We start from the raw sequence: 22,024 nt of genomic DNA, 5'->3' as shown, positions 1-22,024 counted from the left end.
CACGATGCAGACGTCCGCCTCCTGTGCGCTCCCCTGTTTGTTAGGATAGAAAACGCCTGTGCAGCGCACAGATGTGTATTGCCTTGACAGCGCTGCCGCCCTGCCTTCGGGGTTGCATCCCCAGCCAGCAGCAAAGTGGCAGGGGATGCAGGAGCTTCGCTGTGGTCCTTTAATCCTGCCATTGTAGTGCTGTTGTGCAAATACAGCCTCTCCCTCGCGGGGCGGCTGTGTGTCCCGGCCCCCCTCTTTGAAGAAGCAGACACGGTAACGCCTGGTGGCCCCCGGATCGGTATGTGAGCAGCTAATTTCCAGGGTGGGCCTTTGCCCTTCCAGATACTGTCAAATGAACAGCTTCAGATCGCAGGGTTCGCTGTTCAGAGCCGGATGAAAAGGCGTCGCGCATTGTCCTCCGGAGCGCTGCCTTCTCCCGGAGAGGCCGGAGCCGGGAGCACCTCATTGTTGCGTGGGGCAGAGCGAACAATACTTAATCCAGCGATTGTGCCAAGGGGGCTCCCCGCTTGGGAGGGGATCTCTTGATTCTGTAAAATCCCCGAATCGTGCCTCTTTGTCTCTTAATTAGGGTAAGAGCTGCCCTTGCCCTTGGGGGCCGTCCTAGGGCCCTTTGTCAGGGTAACAATACGCTGCGGCTGCTGCCGTGTCCGGGATCCTTCATGGTGTTAACCCCCCGGCCGGTCCCCGTCCCTCTGCAGCCCTGGGACGGGCACCCTCATTAGGGACGTTGGCTGGCCCCGGCAGGGTCCTCTGCCGTCCCCCTTGGCTGCAGGAGGTGGCACAGCCGGGCTTTCCCAAGCCCTTCGCCTCCCTACCTGGCCTGCTGAAAGAAGACGGCCGGTTCCCCGCAGCCGGGGGCCTCCGGACACCGTCTATTTTGGTGAGTTTGTATCCGAGCGTTGATATAATTAGCAGAGCCCTGCAACGCTGCTGCGCAGCCAGCAGGGAAAACGAGAAACCTCACGGAGCGGGATAACTTCTCTGGAAAGTTTTTGTGGCTCCGGGTTGCTGTCAAACATGGTAATGTGCTTGTAAAGGTCGCCTGACAGGCAGCTCGGAGCAACACCAGCAGCCCTAGGAAAGGAGACGTAAGGATTTCCTGAGGAGAGGCCTCCCGAGGCGCTCTGTGAGGTTTCTCCTCTTTCCTTTGGCAAGTACAATGGAACAGGCTTAAAGGAAAACGTGTGGCTTTTAGCAAAATATGTGCACCGGAGCATTCCTCCGTTGGTTTCACTGCAACAAAGCATACCTTTTACACTTCCTCTCTCCCCTCCTCCACAAGGCTTTCTCCAGCACAGGTTTTTATTTTTTCCTCCCTCGCAGCATCAGGGAGATGTTTCTTCTACTTCTCATGCCCGTGTATCTTCCTGAGGAGGGGAGGGAAGTGTTGGTAACATTGCATTTATCACCTTTCTTAGAGACGTCGACTCTCAGCAAGGATAGCATGTACGGTTTCAAACGAGGTAAAAGCTGGTATCTTAGTGAGTGTTCAGGGGACTTCTTGAGCATATTTCATTCACCAGGACATTGCTTTTAATGACATGATTTGGTTTTGCTATTTTTTTTTATAGGAGCCTAGCAGACAGGAAAAAAATAGTTATTGCGGAGTGTGAAAGAGACTGCCTCAGTCCCTGAGCTGGCTTAGTAACCAGTGCCAGTAACTGCCTACTGTCATGAGTGGATTCAAGGTGGATGAAGTTTTTACTGAGCGTGTCCAAACACTGATTTAATATATTAAGCTTTGTAACTTGCCAAATCCTGGGCATATTTTCACAAGGACAGCAAAAACAGTTCTCTTGCCCTAGGATAATGTGCTTCTGTAGAATTTCAAAAGAAAGAAAACCAAAAGCCACTTGCAGTCTACCTTGTTCTTCAAAACAGCTTACCCAAGTTTTGCTGAAACTTGTAAAGTCAGATTGGCTTGAAGTTGAATGCCACCATGGAAAGCTGTTGTTCTTAACAGTTAAGTTGGCAGACACATAGCAACAGAAAAATTCAGGTGCTAGAGTGGAAAGTATCAGGACACCCTGACTGTTGGTGCTTGTTGTCTTCTGCCTCCAGTTTTGCAAGGATAACCACTCTTGTTTCTGAAAACACTCCCTGGTGGAAAGTGCTGCTCTTGTGTCCTGGTGTTATACAGCTTCACTCAGAAGAAAAGTGAACAATTTGAATGCCCTAAATGAGGGCAAATTGTTTTGCAAGATGCCATGTGCAACTTGCGATTCAGTGAGGTTGGTCAGCATGCTCCCCACTTAGCCACCACATCCCCATTCCTCACTGCATGGTGTCAGGTGGTGCGATGCTGTAAGACACGTGGGCCTACATCACAGCCTTAGTCATCTTAGCCAATGCACATGGGCAGTCTCATTTAAGTCAAAAGGAAGTGGGTTTTGAGTGAAAATAATTCCAGCTATTTAGAATTTTATGTTTGTTGTCCAATTACTGTTGTTCATGACAGTTCTATATATCAGCAACTGGGAGATAAAATAGTCAAAGAAATAAATTAGTGTTAATTTAAGTGTACCAAGATGATTATCATTACCATTAATAGAAAACAGCATTTTAAGACTGAAGCATGTGCAGAGAGGCAATGTAACTGAGCAAAAGTACATAAATACACGACGTTTAAAAAAAAAAAAAAAAAAAAAAAGCTCCCAGCCAAAAAACCCCCTGAAGTTTCTTTCCTGTTTTTGCTACTGCCTACTTTAGCAACTTCAGGAATTCACTTTCCCTCCTTGTGTCTCAGATTCCTCGTTTATTTAGTACGGCGTAATCCTGCTGACTTCATTTTTGTGAAGTGTATTACTTTCTGGCCCCATCAGCATTTTGTAGGAAGCTATGGGTGGAAGTTAGTGACATTGCAAAACTGAGAGAGTGTGAATGCATTTGAAAACCAAATGTGGTATGCAATTTGTACTGCTTGTCAACCAAAACTAAAGGTTCATGGTAGGGAGAGGTTTTTCCAAGTAGTTGACTCTATTACTGGAAGCAACTTGCAATATGAGTTACAAGTAATCTTCATGCAGCATTATGAAATTTCATACTACTTTTCTACTGCAACCATCATTGTGCACATAGAATCATAGAATCAGTAAGGTTGGAAGGGACCTCTGGAGATCAGCTAGTCCAACCTCCCCACTCAGCAGGGTCACCTACAGCATGGTAGACAGGGTTGCATCCAGGCAGGCCTTGAAGATCTCCAGAGAAGGAGACTCCACAACCTCTCTGGGCAACCTCTGCCAGTGCTCCCTCACTCTCAGAGTGAAGAAATTCCCCCTCACGTTCAGGCGGAACTTCCTGTGCTTCAATTTCTACCCATTGCCTCTTGTCCTGTCACACGGGACAACTGAAAAGAGTTTGTCCCCGTCCCCTTGACACCCTCCCTTCAGGTACTTGTACACATTGATAAGGTCCCCCCTCAGTCTTCTCTTCCTCAGGCTGAAGAGGCCCAGCTCTCGCAGCTGTTCCTCATAGGTCAGATGCTCCAGCCCTCTGATCATCTTTGTAGCCCTACGCTGGAGGCAGGTCTGAATCCTAGTTAGCACTTCAAAATATGAAACTTGCATTATTTGATGCAGCTGGATAATTCTGAAGTTGTTGTATTCCACACAATTGTCAAATACTGGGAGATGGGTATAAAACACTCAGCATAGGCATGTTCATGGACCTCCTGACCTTTGGTTTTGGCAAAAATCCTGATACTTCCCTTTCTTAGTCATTCTTTTAGATTGTACCAACAAGCATATTTTACGGAAGAACTGCTAGAGTTATCAAGTGCTAACACAGTAACTGCTAGAAGACTTGGTGTAGCCAAGGACAGAGGTGCAAGAGGGTCAGTTGTGTGATGTTGCCAGTTTGCTGACTCTCCTGCTGGGTTCTGCTCTGAAAATTGTGCGCTCTGTGTCTTGCTGATAAAAACTAGGAACTGAATCTAGATCTTTGTTGGCAGTGTTTTCAATCTAGGAGCAATTCAGTGAGCCAGCTGGTGGCAATGAAGTTCAGCTCTGGTAAAATAGTATGAGAAAAGTAAGTCATGGTAGAAAGTAACTCGTAATGTTAAGGCAAAGGAGAGCATATGCAACCAAGTTGGTGAATGCATCCTTTTACTGAGCACATAAAATGGAGAAGTAAAATGAGAGGGATGAGCATCTGCCTTTGTGCTGGCTTGCAAAACCACATGAGAACTGCAGTCTAAGTGCATTTTTGGAGTTTCTGCTCAAAGAAGAGAGATGGGAAATACGTGAAGAGCAGAGTGAGTCCAACTCCGACCTAGAGGTGGTCAGCTCACATCAGGGGCTTATTGTGCTGGGAGACTGGGAATCCAGAGTGGCTGGGCAGAAATGTCAGATAGTGAATGGACTCGGAGTGACGCTCGTGTGAAACTGTGTGGTGCATCACATGATGTTGAATATCTGAGCTTGGTTACAAGAATAGAAAGTGGGTAAAATGCAAAGCTGTCTCTAGAGGAGAGTTTCTTGTAGCAGGGAATACAGGAGGGAAAGAGGGCTGACCCCAAATGGGTTATTAGTGTGCCTGTCTGATCCTGATGACCAGCGTGCTTACACGCACCCTCTCTCAGAGGTGGTGGCCACTGCATGTTGTGTTAGCAGTCACGTCCGCGTGCGGAGCATAGCTTACCTGTGAGTGTAGATAAGGGCAGGCGTGTTCAGTCCAGATTCAGCTGCACCTGTATTTGAACCCTGTGGTCCTCAGGAGATGGTTATAGGATAAACAACAGACTTGGTGAAAAGTGGATACTTTTATTTTTTAACATGGTGGAAATAGAGCTGTTCTTTAACTTTTCCCAGTACTTTAATAACTACACGAGTACTTGGCTTCTGCATTAGAAAGACATGCTAGAGGCAGGAAGAACTTCACTTTTTTTTTTTTTTTTTTTTTTTTTTTTTTTTTTTTTTTTTACCCCAAAAGAGTACTAGAAAGTCCCTTTGAATTTATATGTGCAAACAGTCGCTTTAATTTTGGACACCAGGCAGCTTGGAGTTTTTGTAGCTATAGAATACAGTGCTGGCTGTGTTTTTCTTTCCAGGTACACTTGCCCTATTTGTTAAACATTTGATTGTTATTTATGTTGAGTTTCAGCTCTCGCTCTCTGATTTTGTTCAACAAGTTTCTTGACAGTTATGTTTTTTTAAACTTTTATTAAGTAAAAAGGTCATTACGAGAAGACGAACTACTTCATTTGTGCAAGTGTCTGTGGACCATCTCCCGTTTTCCCTTTATTTGATCTTAGTTACATGTTTATTGTGTTGAAATAAATGGTAGAGTAAGCTACTATGCCGCTGGGGCGGAGGTATTAAAATCTGGCAGTGCTATGTTGTTGCTGGTGCAAACAATTCATCATATTGTTACGAAAAAGTGAAATCTTTTCCGATTTTCTTTGCTCGCACACGGAGAAGAAAGTCAAAAGATGGCGTAGATCGATAGTTGTTCCAAGAACGACTTGTGCCTTATATTTAGGTTTTTTTTCAAATCACCTAGCAGTGCACTTCACCTGAGTGACGCTGGCTGTGGGAGTCGTGACACACCTGTGCTCGCACGGTCTCTGCAGCACGCCAGCTGGCAGCTTTCTGAAGCACCGCATCACCCCGGCTTGTATGCGAGCCGCCCCGGCTCCTGCGCAGTACTTTTCTTGCCCGGACCGAAGTGCCGCTTTTGGAGCGCACGTAGCCTCGTGCCCAGGCTAAGCATCCCTCTATAAATAGGTCTGGTGCAGTGGTTTCAGCCCTGGCTGCACCCAAGGGTGGCTCCTCTGAGGGGGAGGATTAAAGGGAGCAACGGGACCGGGCGACAGCAGAGTTGGACTGCCAGCGAGGAGGTGGGAGGGAGGGAGGGAAGGAGGGTTTACAAAGCCCCACCTTTGGCAACTCCCTGAAGCAGCCTGCGTGGAAATCCTCCTGTGCTGGGTCACGCGCCGCAGCCCCTCCGCGCTCTCCGCAGCCCGCCGCGCTCGTGCTCCTGTGCCTGTGCCCGTGCTTGGTGGGGGCTTTGCTCAGCGCACTGCTGGGCCGCCTGCCCTCGCGGCTCTCCCATCGCTCGTCCGCAGCAGCGAGTGGGAGAGATGAGTGCAGCTGTTGGGCGTTATTTCCCAGAGATGGGGTTGGAGGCCAGGAAGGGTTTTTTTTGTCCAAAAGGAGATGAGTATCTGGAGCTGGGTGGGGTTGCACAGGAGCAGAAACCAATTTGCTCTTCTCCAACTCCCTTCCTCCGCCTTCCCCTGAGAGAGAAGTAAAGCAAGCCCCTCCTGAAGGGGAATATGTTTGTAGCTTGTTAATTTTGCTTCCTAGGTGATGAAAGCCCTTATGTTGAAAACTGCCCTTCCTGCATCTCCCCTTCCCCATGAGCCTTCTGTGCAGTGCTGAGTACTGGGGACAAGCCCTGGGTACTGCTCCCTGCCGTGGTGCCGTGCGGGCAGAAGTTCAGCTGGAGGGAATTGCCGATTTCTTTCTGCTTCGGTTTCTTTGTTGTTGTTTTTATTTTATTTTATTTTGTTTAGTTTAACATGAGATTTTCAGTGGTCTTAAGGAGAGCTACATTAATTGCACAAATGATGTGAGACAGAAAGCAGGATAATAACAATGACAGTGGAAATTTATGCATGGTGGGAGGAGTTTGATGATTTAACATCGCTGTGTGGTTCATCCTTGCCTTGTTGCCTTTGGTTCTGTCTGCAGAACATGCTAAAGAGCACGGACTGGAAATGAACAAAATGATGCCACTTTTTTTTTTTTTTTTTTTTTTTTTTTTTTAGATAAGACCTAGAAATGAACATTATTTTTCTATACTAACTTCCACAATTCCAGCACTGTGGTCTTGGTGAGCTGCATGTGTGAAAATTTTGGGTTTGGTCAGGTTCAGATGTATAAATTTGAGAATGTTAAATATCACTTTCCTATCCTGAGTCCCATGTAAAGCAGAGCACAAGGTTCATTTAATCTGTTGGTAACAGAATGGTAGATATAAATATTTGGTATGTGAAGACTCTTGCCTAGTGAAGTATAAAATTTAGAAGGATCACATTAGAAGCCTTGCTGTTTGACTGCATTATCCTTAATCAAAGTCAAGACTGATGAATTTTGCTTAAGGTTTGGCTGTGAATTTCCTCTCCAAAATGTCATTCCTTTTCTTTGTCCTTTTTTTTTTTAAAAAAAAAAGATAATTTGCATTGCTGACAAATTGGAATTGACTCAGAGGAAAGTGTAATGCAAAAGAACAGGCATTGCTTGTATATACTTTTCTTGCATAGGTGCTGCTTGTCCTAAGTGTAGTAAAACCTGGCTTGCCTCTTGAGCAAGCTACACAAAGGATTGAGTATTTCTTAGAGCATTTTAAAGTGCTTTTATATCTTAATTAGTATTTCAGATTTCAAAAATATTAGCTTACTCCTAATAGAAAGCTTTTTAATGATGTGTTTTTACAGATGCCTTATCTACTTTTTTTTTTAAGGTTCAACAGTATAGTAATAATTAAACAGACTCATCTGGTGTAATATGTGGACTGAGCACCAAGGTCAGCCTGGTCATTGCACTGTCATTGCACAGTCATATTACGGATCTGCTTTTGTGTTTTATCAGTTCTGTTTTCTCACCCACTTGTTTTCTACCCCTCTGCGTGGGAGCCAGAATCCTAGTACCACGTTTACCTTGTATAGGTATGAATGTACAAGGGAAAAATCATTTGAGAGTGAAGCTCATTTTAAAAACAGCCTGAGCTGTTAACTGCAGTTTTTCCTTTTTGCATATAATTGAATCTCTGTGTTTGGAACTGAACAGCTCTCTTCTCTCTGCTCTGTGATCACATTTATAGGAAAATGGGAAATTCTGGCCAGCACTAGCTATCGCATGATAATACAGCAGCTGTTCTTTTTTTTTTTTTTTTTTTTTTTCCTTGGTACATCTGGAAAGTTACCTTGCAAGTACAGGTCTTTTATTTCTGCTCAGGTGGTGAGGCATTGCTCTGCCTCTCCTGCCAACCCCCTCAGAACCTGTTCCCGTCTCTGTTTTCTGAGTCGTACCATCCGTGTTTGACTTGGCACTATGCACGGGCAGACTTGTGAAATTGTAAGGAGAGGGGCTTTTTGTTTTTTAAGTTCATCATGAGCAAAGTATTACCATATGTTCCAGTTGCTTTATTTGATACACTGGGCTTTTCAGAATTTCCACGTTTATATAACAGCTTTTTGAAAAGGACTTAAGGAAGATGAAAAACATGGTCACATCACTTAGGATTCCCGTCTCTTTTGCGTCCTTGAACTGTGTTTCTAGATTTTTTTTTTAAAAAAAGTTGTCGATACGGTTACTATTTAAGGATGGAAGATAACACTGGTGACAAAGCAGGACGATTATTAGGCTTCCTTAAAAAATATATATATGTATTTTTAAGTTTCCAATTGTTAGTCTGGACAGTTTGTTCCATCTGAAATTGATATGAGCGTTTGTCAATATAACTCACTGCTTGCTGGAGCTGGTTGGGTTTTGAAGTTCAGTGCCCGTAGGCTTTCCCTGGTGTCGGTTTGCACGCCTGTCTGTATCCGCGCTGCTAGTAGTATTCAGAGCTCGTGAAACGTTACTCGGAGGAAACGCGGGCTCCCTCGGTGCTGGAGGTGGAGGGCAGGGCTCCCTGCCGAGGTCTGCGCTCCCACGGCGGGGTGGAAGCGCCTGCAGCGCGGGGCGGTGGGCGCGCGGCTCTGCGCCCGTCGCCCGGCCGGCGAGCCCCTACGCTGCAACGCTGGCTGAAGGTGCTGGGTGCCGGTACGGTGAATTTATGTTCCCTGAAATGCCTGTATCTTGAAAGAGCAGGCGCTCTTGCTTCTTCCGTTCACCTTTCCAACACGGGAAAAAAGAAGAGAAGGCTAAAAAGGGAAGAGAAGAAGATAGGGATGTTTAATCCTGTGCATTATAAAAGATGGAAAAATACGTATTCCTTTTCCCAGAAGAATTCCTTGAATTCCTTTTTTGGTTTTGGGGGGGAGGGATTCCCCGTGCATGGAAAACACCATGCAAGAGGTGTTTTTTCGCAGATTTTTGCTGCCTCGCGGGCGCCGTGTCGCCTTGGCACAGGGGTGTGGTGAAGGACTCCCCCGCGGGTCTCCGCTCTGAAAGCGCGGCCCTCAAGCGCCGCCTTCGGCGGGAGCCCTCCATGGAGGTGCGCTCCAGACCCACCCCGGCCCTGAAGACGGGTGGCGCGGGCGCGAGGGGCCGCTTGCGCGAGGAGCCCCGGCTCCCGCTCGGCCCGAATCCCGTGGGGACTGCGGCCGGTGCCCGGGGGCGGCCGCGTCCCTTCGCGGCGCAGTCAGCGCGTTAATTTTAGCTGTCGAAGAATATGGAAGCAGCAGGGATAATGTGAGCCGTCGGCCTGCGCGCTGTCTCTCTAAGAAACTGTTTTTAATGCCCCGTGCTGGTCAGAGCGGGTGCTCGGCGTGCGTCACGGCTGCCTTGTTGACTTACAGGCACGGCTCTCGCCCGCGTTCGGCTGATGGCGCGGCGAAACGTGTTTCGGGCCTTCGCCGCCTCTGCAGCGCACGCGTTGCCTGCAGAAGCAAGCGTACCTGCGGCTGAGGCGCCTCTCGACTCGACCGCCACGCAAGTAACGAGCGGCAGCGCGAGGCCGGGCTCGGCGGCAGGGTTGCCGCGTCCCTTGCGCGCGGTGTCGATCCGCGCGCTGAGGATGACGGCGCTGCGTCGCGGGCCGGGTACCGCCGAGCTGGCTGGGGGAGAGCCGCGGATCCTGACACCGAGCGAGCGCTGCCTCCTGGCATTCCCCTACCGTGAGCAAAGATTGCCGTCACATTTAGCAGATCTCTTTAAGCAAACATTTGCTTTGTAAATGGCTTTGGTTCTGTATTTAATGCAACGCAGGCAGTATGCTGGCAGTAATTATAAAGGTAGGATGCAAGCGAATTGACAGGGGAGATAAAGCAGATTAAAGCTGCAGAGCATAATATTTATGTCCCAGCCTTCTGTGTACCGTGATAACAAAGGCAGTGTTACATATACTTCACACTTGTGTCTTTCACCACTCGGGGACTATGAGTGCAGTGGCTTTGTGAGCGCCTTGGTTATCTCTTCATTTTCAGGGAATTAAAAAAAAGGCCTGTGGAAGTTTATGTAGTGATAAAAAGAACAACAATGGGAGTTTGTTAGGGACAGGACAGGGAGGGGGTTGTTTCAGGATTTTGTCAGAAGACGTTTCTAATTGCAGGATGTTTTGTTAATGAGTAGACACATGTCCTTTTCCTTGAAGCGGAGGGCAAAGGCGGCGTGGGGAGGGCGAAAGGCGGGAGGCAGCGCGGACATGTGAAAAACTCCTGGTGCGAACAGTCCTCACTGACAAAATCAAACTGCGTCAACACTCCCTGGTCTCTGCTTCGGTGAAACCCGTGCTTTGGTTACAAATCGGGGCCATGGCCACAAGGACCTGTTTTGAGTGAAATTGTGTGCCGCTTGTTGGGAGCAACTTGAAACGCAAGAAATCATAGCCATAAGGTGTGGATATGAAAAGACATTGCTGCTGCATTTGTCTTTGGGACGCGCTGGCTGTGAAGGGACTATAGAAGCATCAGAAATGTTGAACTTGTTTCAGGTGTTCCTCCTCTGGCCTGCCTCCCTCTCAAGAGGGAAAAAAAGAGAAAAGAGCACGTTTTGTTTCTTTTAAAGAAAGTATGCTACTCGTAACAACTTTAAGAAACATCAGTGAAAGTTTATGGAAGGGAAAATACAGTATAAGCATTTGAAGCAAATGTGTATCAAGGTATTTGAGTTGTGTGAAGTAGCATGTTTTGCGAAGTGATTTAAAAAGGCAGTGTTTACACTTTTGAAGCTGCTTGCTATTTAGGTCTGATTTAGCCTTTCCCTATCACTGAGGGTTTTTTTAATGTCTTTATTTTAATAATAATTTTTAGTAAAAGTTCAGGAAAATGAAAAGATGCAAAGCCAATGAAGTATTTTATGTCAAAAAGTGGGAAGATTGTCGAAACGCTGCAGTCTCAGCTCTTATTTCACTGTCTGCCCCTGTGTGATGTTCAGTTCTCCTGTGCTGTATTCTTTGAACTTCCAATGAACTTAATAGCTAGAAACTGGTAAAAAGTGTCGTGCCTGTGAATAAAATGGCCTTTCTGTGGCAACAGGTTTTTGACACGCTGTGGCTCTGTTTTGTATTTAGCAGGTTCCTGGTGTCATGGGGTGAGAGACAGGAGGCTGGCCTAATGCAAGAAAAATGTTCTTAAACTTGAAGCAGTCAGTAAGTCACTTTATTCCTTTCCTTTCCAGGTGTGACATTTGTTGTATTACCTTTCGTACTCATCGGGGCTTACTGCGCCATAATGCAGTTATCCACAAGCAGCTTCCCAGAGACCCCATGGGAAAGCCGTTCATTCAGAACAATCCTTCGATCCCGGCAGGCTTCCATGATTTGGGATTCACGGACTTCTCCTGTAGGAAGTTCCCCCGCATTTCTCAGGTACTCTTTCTTTTTAACAGTTTTAAGATACCAGATGATAACAGTGCATATCTTCTGAATTCATCAGATTTGTCTTAGGTGAGGCAGAGCCTAGGTATAGAATATTCTGCAGAAAGCACATAGTGTTAGTACTATGGTAGTGTCTGCCTAAGCTTCAAACATTTCCCTCCTTTTTTTCTTTTTTCATCTGTTGAGTGTTTGAGAGTTTTTTTTTCAGCATCCCAGTGGATAGCTATTGTTGTAGAGGTCTATAAAAATATTTTAAAGGAAGATGTCCGTTAGATCCTTGCCCATTCCAGCCTGCCCATTAATTCCCTAATTCCCCAAAGCATTGTACATCTAAAGTAGGGAAGGCATTATTTATTTTAATTTATTGTAGCCAGGATGTAGTTGTGGTATGAAAGATTTTATCAGCAAACTTTGGGAAGTCACCTTACTTACTGTATGGTGACTTCCTTAGAGACTGACCACTTCACAGATCTGTGCCCCAAACACCTTTCCACTACATACACACAAGGTCTTAAGGTTTTGCATCTTTGTGGGGAAGTGATTGGGGCAAGGCAGGGAAGGCAGTCTGTAAGTATATTTGGGGACTGTAAAGTTCTGTACTGGATGATATTGTTCCTCCCTTGATTTGTAGAATCTTGCCTGCTTTAGTTATTATGAATCTGGATGAAATGGCTTACTGATTATTCAAAACAAACACAAAAACCAATGCAGTCCATCGGGACTATTCTTATTCAGAAATTGCTCTTTTCTTATTATTCTTGAATTAAAGCATTATTTCTAGCTCTTCTGGCTGTAGTGTGATACACCTGAATCTTTTCACTGATACAGGAGAGCATGTAAGTCATTTTGTAACTATTGCAGAATTCTGATGAAAAACATATATACTCAGGAAAAGAGAAGACATTTTTTGACAGCTTGGTTTTGTTTCATTTGTAATTAATGGCAGCCATTAAAGGCTAAATGTTGTTGCTTTTCTTTTTTGTAATATAATTCTACTTGCACTGTGAGACAAGACCTGCAAAGTGTCTGAACAAACTGTGTAGGGTATATAGAGATCCTAACAAGGCCTCAATAATTATCACTTGTGCTCTGCTTTGATGCAGAACTTTTACAGCATATAAGCTATCTGGCTAACATGTACCTACAGCATTGGTTGTTTTCAGGAACAGGTATAAAATCTATTTGTGAAGATTAGTGGGTTTTTTGTGCGAAGAAGTGTAAGTAGACTTCACTAACCAGAAGCCTGTATGGTTTTGGCTTTGCTTTTGGTTTGTTTTTTGGGAGAGTTATTTTTGATTCATTTTGATTTCTCAGATGCTTCTGTTTGCTTTCCTTCTAGTTTCTAAAGAAGATAGTCATATTGTCCAACTTACTGAAGCTAGTTGGACAGTCTGCTGAGGCTCCTGTCCTGTCAGTGAGGAAAGAGAGATTTCTGAAAGGGCAGTGCGGGGCAGAAACGTATTTGAATAGGACTCTGCATAGCCCTCTGAAGGTGTTTGTCCCTACAGAAAGGAACTTTTGGAGAATCAGTTTAGATACACAACTCAGCTAGCGGAAAGTTATGGAACAAATGCCCACCTCCAAGCCAGATGGCTGGTGATTCCTCTGAACTCCTTAACTTGTGCAATAAAGGACAGAGTGAAGCTGTTTTCTTCAGCTGCAGCAGCATGTGACATCTTTGGTAGTTTGAGATGTCCAAATATTAAGGCTGACTACCTTATTTTTGCGTATCTTGTAGGTCTGGTGCGAAACAAATTTGCGTAGGTGCATCAGCGAATTTCATCGATTTATTTGTGAGATGTGTAACAAGGCATTCCCCATGCTATCAGCACTCAAACTGCACACCGAAACCCACGTAGTGGATCAGGGAAAAGACAAGCACAAGCCACAGTCCGCAACCCCATCCAGTGAGAACCCAGACCAGAAAGCCTTCATGGCATCCTTGGGCCTACAGTACACCAAAGACATCAAACCTGTCAAGCAGGAGGACGATACACAAGACGAGGTCCAAGAAATGCGGCTCAGAGCACTGAAGAGTAACCTACCTCAGGAACCTGGCAATGCCGGCCTGCTCAGCCTCTCTCCTCTGGAAGCTGCCTCTATGGGAGGGTCGTTTTCAGTCCTTCCCCCTACAAAAGAGAATATAAAGCTCCTCTCACTGCAGCCGTTCCAGAAGGGTTTTATCATCCAGCCTGACAGCAGTATTGTTGTAAAACCTATCTCCAATGAATCTGCTATTGAGCTGGCCGACATTCAGCAGATCTTGAAGATGGCTTCTTCTGCTCCTCCTCAGATCAGTCTTCCTCCACTTTCTAAGGCACCTTCTGTTCCTGTGCAGTCCATTTTCAAGCATATGCCACCGCTGAAGCCAAAGCCTTTAGTAACGCCACGAACAGTCGTTGCAACCTCTACGCCTCCTCCCCTCATCAGTGCCCAGCAAGCCTCCCCTGGCTGCATCAGCCCAAGCCTTCCACCACCCCCTCTTAGGCTGATAAAGAACTCGGTGGAGTCCTCCTCCAACTCTCACCTCCCTCAGCCAGGAGCCAAATCAAGTCCTTCCTCACAGTTGCTCCTCCAACCCAAAGTAGAGCCTTTAACTCAGCATGAGATGAAGACACAGCTGGAGCAGGACAGCATCATTGAAGCTTTCCTACCTCTGAGCGTGGAAGCCAAGATCAAGCAGGAGGTGACAGAAGGGGACCTCAAAGCCATCATTGCAGGGGCAGCAAACAAGAAAGCCCCAACTATGAGGAAAGTCTTGTACCCGTGCCGATTCTGTGACCAGGTGTTTGCCTTCTCTGGTGTCCTGAGGGCTCACATCCGCTCTCACTTGGGTATTTCCCCATACCAGTGCAACATCTGTGACTACATTGCAGCTGACAAGGCAGCACTGATCCGGCACTTGCGGACGCACAGTGGGGAGAGGCCTTACATATGTAAAATCTGCCACTACCCATTCACAGTGAAAGCCAATTGCGAGAGGCACCTGCGAAAGAAGCACCTCAAAGTGACCAGGAAGGATATAGAGAAGAACATTGAATATGTCACTAGCAATGCTGCAGAGATGGTTGATGCCTTCTGCTCCCCAGATACTGTGTGCAAGCTGTGTGGTGAAGACCTGAAGCATTACCGGGCCCTCCGCATCCACATGAGGACACACAGTGGTTGTCAAAAGAAGAAGCCATTTGAGTGCAAGGAGTGTGGCACTGCATTTTCAGCCAAGAGGAATTGCATTCACCATATCCTCAAGCAACACTTGCATGTGCAAGAAAGGGAGATTGAGAATTATATCTTGGCAGTGGACTGCAGTGCTCAGGAGAGCCAGACAGACCCTCCTTTATTGGATGACAGCACTTACATGGACTGCAAGCCCATCACGCCTTTCCTGGAGCCACAAAATGGCTTCTTGCTTGGGACACCATCTCATGTTCCCATCAAACTTGAACCTGTGGGCAACTTCCCAATGGATTTTGATGAGCCCTTAGATTTCTCTCAGAAGAACAAAAACCTGAGTGCCGTGCAGGTGAAACAGGAGAACCTGTTTGGCTCTTCTCCCATGTCCCTCTATGACTGTTCTATGGAGCCCATTGACCTGTCCATCCCTAAAGCCCTGAAGAAAGATAAAGATGATGTCCCAAGTGAAGCCAGAAATCAAGAGCTGGCTTCTTCCGGGAGTGATGATAAAGCCTATAACTGTCAGCAGTGCCCACTGGCCTTCGGAACCAATGGGAACCCAGAGAAAAACAGGGCTGTCAGACATTCCCAGCCACTGAAAGGTTCATTGCATTTGACTGTCCCAATCATTTCCCCAGCTCTCCTTGGCAATTCTGCCTTGCTGAGACCCTTGAGGCCTAAGCCACCGCCACCTCTCTTGCCAAAGCCTCCAGTAACTAAAGAGCTGCCACCGCTGGCTTCTATTGCACAGATCATTTCGTCTGTGTCTTCTGCTCCCGCTTTGCTGAAAACGGAGGCTGCAGACACCAGTCCTAAGGCAGCGAGCAGCTCCACTGGGTGTGATAAATCAGGGAACGCCAAAGCAAAAGTGACAATCTCGACTACCGTTCAGAAAGACTCCAGCCTTCCCAGTGACCTGACTCAGGCATGTGATCCGGAAAAGTCTCCCATTGCTGATGCTGGGTTGGCTAAAAAAAGAGGTAGGAAGAAAGGAACAAAAAATAAGCCTAAACTTAGCAGTGGTGTGGATCTGGAGTCAAGTGGGGAATTTGCCAGCATAGAGAAGATGCTGGCTACCACAGACACTAATAAATTTAGCCCATTTCTGCAGTCCACTGACAATTTCAAGGAAGAAAGTGGCAGAAATGGAACAAGTGAGGATGAGAAGGAAACTGCTGAAGATAAGCTGCTGAGAGGGAAGAGGAATGCTTACTCAGACTGCCTGCAAAAAATCCCCTGTCCTTACTGTCCTCGAGTCTTTCCATGGGCAAGTTCCCTGCAGCGGCACATGCTCACTCACACAGGTAAGACAGGTTTGGACTGTAAGGTAGATTGTAGCCTCTGAGGATTTTCCTTGTGAAAGGACCTCCCTGTGGAGGAATGATCCTTTCTTGTACTCTCTCTGATGCTTGAATAGTTTTCTCCACTATTTTGCAGATCATCAACTGCTCCTGTTGTATTGTGGTGGTGTTCATGGTATTCAGTTTTTCAGTGATGGAGTAATATCTGCACCTTTGTGTGTCAAGGGAGCAAATTACGTTAGGGCAAACTTACTAAAACTCATTTGGCTTCAGTGGAGTGGGGTTGTTTAGCATAGCTGGGAAAAGAATTTGGTTTCTGGTTTTCTGTTATTCTTGTCTTACCTTGAAGGTGAACATGTGTGTTGAACATTTCATTGTATCTTACGTGGTTTGTTTGGCTGCTTCCAGTAGCTGTTTGTCTACTTCAGTAATGATATAAAGATCCATAAAAATGAGAGCAAATAAGTATAGTTCATGGAAGGAAAAGAAAGTGGTGTAATGTTTAACTTTTTTTTTTTCCTTGCAGTCGGTAGCTTTTATTTGACAGATCAAAGAAGGAGGGTGCAAGTAGTATTGTCCTGAATATTACATAGTAGCTTGCCTCTAGGAAATGTTTCTTAATGTTAGGCATCTAAAGGTGGGCTTATGCCTTAAGACATGAAGATGTATATGGAATATTTAATATTGTAGCACTGTAACTAAGCTCAAACCTGTGTAAATGAAAAGGAGGAATGGGAAGATTATTGTAAGTTTGGGAATACTTTTCATTCTTTGCTATAAAGGAAATACTGCACTGAATGCAGTGCTGATTTCAAGTTCACTCCTTTTTCTACCCACATTATAATAAATCAGCAGATTCTCATTGTGATTTGGGAAAGAAAGAGGGCAAAGCTCTACGTTTACTGAACCTCTTTAAGTCACAGTTCTTCTCTATTTATCTCTTTATTAAGAAATCCCAGAAATCTTTTCCTGACAGAAAGAATAAAAGTCAGGGATATTTGTAAGAAACTACTGGGAATTGAGTACAGCCTCGTAAGAGAGAAAATAACTTTGTTTTTTTGGAGGAATTCAGGTTTTATGAAGCAACTGATTCATATGCCTCTACTGAAAAGGGAAAATTGGAGAGGTAAAAGACATTAGCTAAGAGATTTAAAGGGAATCAGAGCTGTAGAGCAGTCCCTCTCACAGTTTGCTTTGGGTGACTTGAGGACATAACTTGCAAGGTATCAGTGCAACAGTGAGGCTATTGTTTCCTAGCCTGCCCAGACCAAATTATTTCATCTTGTAAAGCATACAGTAAGCTTTCAATGGTGAAGGAGAGCTCTTTATTCGGATCAATTGTTTTCTAACTCCCTACCCTCCAAAAAATACATATAGTTACCGAAGAAGGCACCAGTCTGTTCATGAGGCAGAAAACAATAGAGAGAGGCTTTGCCCAGACTAAGGGGTTTGACCTGCTTGTGGGTGGCAGGCTTCCAAGGTAGCAGCACTGGTGTAAACCCCTCATGAGGACAGGAAAAAATGCACTCTGTCATGAGTTATACCAGTAGAACTTGTCTCTTCTACCACCACTGGGCTTGGAAGGAGACATCCTCTTTTCAGAAAGCCTGCACTGCAATTCCCGGGAGGGAAGTGAGCAACTGTAGCTGTGGCAGGGTTGGAGCCTCTGTGCAGATACAGATTTTGGTGATGCTACAGCAACTGCAATAAGTGGTTCAGATTCATGTTGGTATGCTCTGGCAAGGTTAATACCGAGCTCTTTCTGATGGTCACCAGAGTGGTGTTGAAGGAGTCTTGGTGCTGGAGAACTAGCCCACAGTAAACTTTGCCTGTCCTTGGGGCACCTCCTTTTAGGTGATGCTCGCACTCTGCTGCTAAATTAGTACTTTGCAGCAGCTCCTCTGTGGCAACAGGGTAGATGAGACGTACTGGAGGGGACTGGGAAGGGTAAGATAGGCAGGCAGAGGAGGTTTTGGCTAGGAGAGTGGTGCCAAGGCAAGTGCTGGGATGCGTTCAGATGGAGCGAGCCCTATAATGTTGTGATGGCGCTAAGGTGACATAGGAGGGACCTGGCAGCTGTGAAATACAGCAGTCTGTTGCGCTTGTGTCTGGGGTGAGTGAGTTGGTTTTCTGATAGAGAGATCTACAGTGGAGAAGAGTCATAGCGCAACATATTCCCACCTCCACACACATTTATTGACTGGGAAGTGACTTGTTAGAAAACTCTGTTTTTTCAAAGGAGCTGGGAAAAAATTCTGTCCATTTAATCATTTTGCAAAGGAAAAATAGGAATTTTACTGTTTGGACTTGATGACTGTTCCCTGATTTGGGGAAAGATAGGTATACTAGTGTGAACGGGATAGTTGGAAGTCCTGGAAACACACACATGCAAAGCTCACAAGTGGGGTACTGGGAGTTTGGCATAGCTGTTTTTTATACGTTGTACCTGTTTTGTTCGAACATGCTCTAACACTTGCTTTTAACACCTTTCTCTTTATGTTGTTATTGTTTATTCTGCTCTTTTGTGTTCAACTCACTTTGCTCTTTTTAGCTCTTTTCTCCTGCTCTTGACTTCCTTCATCCCCATTCCAAAGTAAAGAGCAACAAACAGGATGTGTCCTGCAGATGATGCAGTTAGTCTTGGTCCTTTTACAGTATGTGCATTAGACTGGCATTAACATAAAATGAAAATAGTGGCCTGTATTGACCCTAGTGGTGTCTAACATAAGTTACTTGTAGATAACCTAAATCTGTATACAGAAAATCATTTGAGGAGACTTTCAGAGAGATGCTGCCAGATCACATTTGATCCAGATTTATTGTTTATAGAAGGGAGATTTAACAGTAGAATTTTGGCGGTTTGGGTTTTTTTTTTCTTTAACAGATGCATATTGGCTTGCCAAACATGCAAAATAAATACTTAGCACAGAGGTGAGATTGACAAGAAAATATATATAAATAAATACAAATAAATAAATAAATACTGTACGGCCTAACCCATAAGCCTGTGTGTTCCCTTTTGATGGGAGGACACAAGTAGTAAAAAGTAGTAAAACAGCTAGAGGAGTTCATATTCCTTATTTTTATCATTTAAGTCAAAATAAAATTGTAGAGATCTTTAGCTTTTAATATTTGTCCTTGCCATGGTAATAAAACATTTCCAGTAGGACTGCAGTGGCAGGAGGGATATTAATTAAGGGATGGTCTTTTTGTACACTATGAATGTTTAGATGCCCTTTTATATTAAAAAAGCTCCCTTCAAGGTTTGGATTCCATGAAGTATCCAGCCTAAAATGCTGTGTTGCTAACCAAATTGTACAATGAGTTCTGAATATAAGAACACATACTTGCTTTCATCCAAGCCATGACCATTCGTATCATTCATACGGAAAAAGTTAAATAAAAAGTAAATCACATAACCTAATTGGTTAGTTTAAGTGTAATCTTCCAGTAAGTATGTTCTATCAGAAGAGCAATTGCCAGTGGGAGAGACAATATGAGGAGCTAGAAATACTGTGTTTTTTTTGTTTTTGTTTTGTTTTGTTTTGTTTTGTTTTTTAGTGCCTTTAAAGTTAAGGCTTGGAAAGCAGTCTGTTTTCCATTGGGGAATAGTGCTGTAACAGAGGGGTGAAGGTGGAGGGGGAATGGAGTTTGCACAGTAAACAAGATTTCTGTTTGGGATTTGATACTTCCAACCAGGATGTACATGTAAAAAGAAGAATATCTTATCTGCTTGAAGTACTGGTCTGTATGACAAGTATTTTGTTGATATGGAAGTTTTAAAGTCTGAAAATATGAGAAATCTGTGAGTTGAGATGCAGGTTGAGTTTCAAGCAATTAATCCCCAGCTAATCCTGTCACTGCATGCCTGAAGAGAAATGTGGAAAAGAATTGAGTTATCACAGAGCAAAAGGATTTCTGCTCAACCTTGAAAGTTGTGTTTTGTATTTGCATTGTGAATGAAGCCACATGGAAGTGTAGAAAGCAGTGGTACCGATAACCATAAATTTATGGTTGACTTAGCCGGCATGTGAGCCTACACAGAGCGATGCCTAGACGCTTTTTAAAAAGTTGTATTGTCACTGGAAGAAAATGAGGAGAAGGTCCCAGCTTCTCAGAGATGTCTCTTGCACTTGCGAGATGTGGGGAATCCCTCCTGTAGCCTCAGGTGTTAATTAAACCAACTTGTGGAAGGTTAAAGTGAGAAAAGCGTTCACAGCATCATGTCAAAGAGAGACTGCTGTTTGGTCAGAGGGAGTTGTGTGTATTTAAGGATTTGGGGAGTGAGGGGGGAAGGTTTGGCAGGAGCTGATCTTCTACGTATAACCATTGTCACAACCGCTTCCTCCATCACAAAGATGTCTTTCTGGCAAGCCTGCTTTCCTCATCCATTGCATGATGCTGGCTGGCTTTTCTTTCAGCTCCTCTTGTACTTGGTCTCTTCCCTTGTTTTAGTTATTTGAGTTACAGACATGAAAAACTTTCTCTTGTGGGGAAGTGATTGATTATTCAGCATGTGGGACTGGATTCTGCTGAAATCAGTGAAAGGATGGCTGCTGGCTTTGGTGAAAGTTGCATCAAACTCGCACGTGTGATAGACATCTCAGGGGAGAGGCGGTTGTTGAGGAGCTTGCAATAGCCTGTTGCAAGCTATGTGCAACAGCATAGCTGGTCACCTTTGACCAGGGAAACAAGGGGCTTTTCCCATTGTAACAGAAAAGGACAAAACTTCGGCTGTGACAAGTTGTTCTTAGAGGTTAATGACCAGGTTTCTCAGAAGGAGAGGGAGGAGGTGAGGGAGGGAAGGAACAAACTTCCGAAGTCTCTTACCACACATTAGCAGGACGGATAAATGTGACTTTTTTTTTTCCTGCTTCGAGTCAGAAACCCTTCCCCTGTCAAAAATGTGGGGTCTTCTCTACCAAATCTAACAGTGAATGCCGCTTCTTATGCAAATACGGAGTTGCGAGCTGCTCCCTGAGAAAAAAACAGGCTTATCCCCCAGTCTAAAGAAAGGGATGCTGATCTCATGATAGCACAAGTAGGTTTTTTGGGGTTGTTCAGAGTAAAAAGACTAAGGTATGTTTAATCTGACTGGATGCTGTAGACGAAGAAAGCTTAAGAATTGCCCTGTTGCGTTAGCACAGTGGTCTGTCCAGCCAGGCACTCTTATCTCTGGTGGCATCAGTGGGATATGCTGGTTAGGACAAGCTGTAAGCCTGGCCATGTCTCTCAGCCTCTTACATCCTACCAGGATCCACCACTGCTGCATAGGGTTGGGTGTTGGGGGTACACCCCTGCCTGTTTCTTTTAGTATAATTATAGACCTGTTGTCAGAGAGTCACTCTAATGGCTTTTTGAACCCACTGATACTGTCTGCCTCTGACCTCATCTGGCATCAGACTCCAGGAGTCCACTGCCTACTGTGTAAAGAACTACTTTCTTAAATCTATTTTAAGCCAATCCCCTGCTTATTTCTGTGAATCCCACTCAGCTGTAGTATTGCAGGATTTGGTGAGAAGCAGTTCTGTGTTCACCTTTTTTGATGCCTTAGTGATTCATAAACCTTGGTCATTTTCCAGCCTTCCTTCTTTAGCCTTCACTCTTCCAAAATGAGGATCCTGAGCCTGAGGATCTGAACATGCTCATTTTCTTCAATGTTTACAACAGAATGAAACAAAAACGCCCTAATCAGGGTTATTGCAAACTCTCTTTGCAGTCGCAGGACTGTGACGCAGCTTGGCTAAGCAGGGATGCCTTCTCCCAAGGCAGCTGCCCTATTGCTTGGATTGGTTTGGCTGCCCTTCTGTGTATCTTCTCTAACACCACTAGGTCTTTCCTGAGATGTGAAGACTAGAAATGCAAACACAACTTGAAATGAGGGCACACCAGGGCTTTACACAGCTGCAGAGTGACACCCTTTTGCTTACTCTCAGTACCCCTGCTGATGGTGTGCAGCATTTTTTTGGCTCTATTTTGGCTGCTTCTGCAGGCTGAGCCAGTGATCTTGGCAAGCTGTCATTGCTGGCTCCTAGATCTCTTGCCTGCGTTGG

The 22,024-nt window shown here is 45.1% G+C and overlaps 1 protein-coding gene across 1 annotated transcript in view; it reads left to right on the top strand.

Moving 5' to 3' along the window:
* RREB1 (ras responsive element binding protein 1) overlaps positions 1 to 22,024 on the top strand; it is a 126,304-nt gene that overhangs the window by 87,097 nt on the left and 17,183 nt on the right. Inside the window, exons 8-9 of the mRNA XM_062569994.1 lie at positions 11,298 to 11,487; positions 13,235 to 15,974. Coding sequence (XP_062425978.1) covers positions 11,298 to 11,487; positions 13,235 to 15,974 — 2,930 coding nt within the window. The remainder of the gene's footprint in view (positions 1 to 11,297; positions 11,488 to 13,234; positions 15,975 to 22,024) is intronic.

The sequence above is a fragment of the Rhea pennata genome, chromosome 2 (assembly GCF_028389875.1).
Source record: "Rhea pennata isolate bPtePen1 chromosome 2, bPtePen1.pri, whole genome shotgun sequence".
NCBI lineage: Eukaryota > Metazoa > Chordata > Aves > Rheiformes > Rheidae > Rhea > Rhea pennata.
Note: the sequence above shows the minus strand (reverse complement) of the source record. Positions and strands in the feature narration are given on the sequence as shown.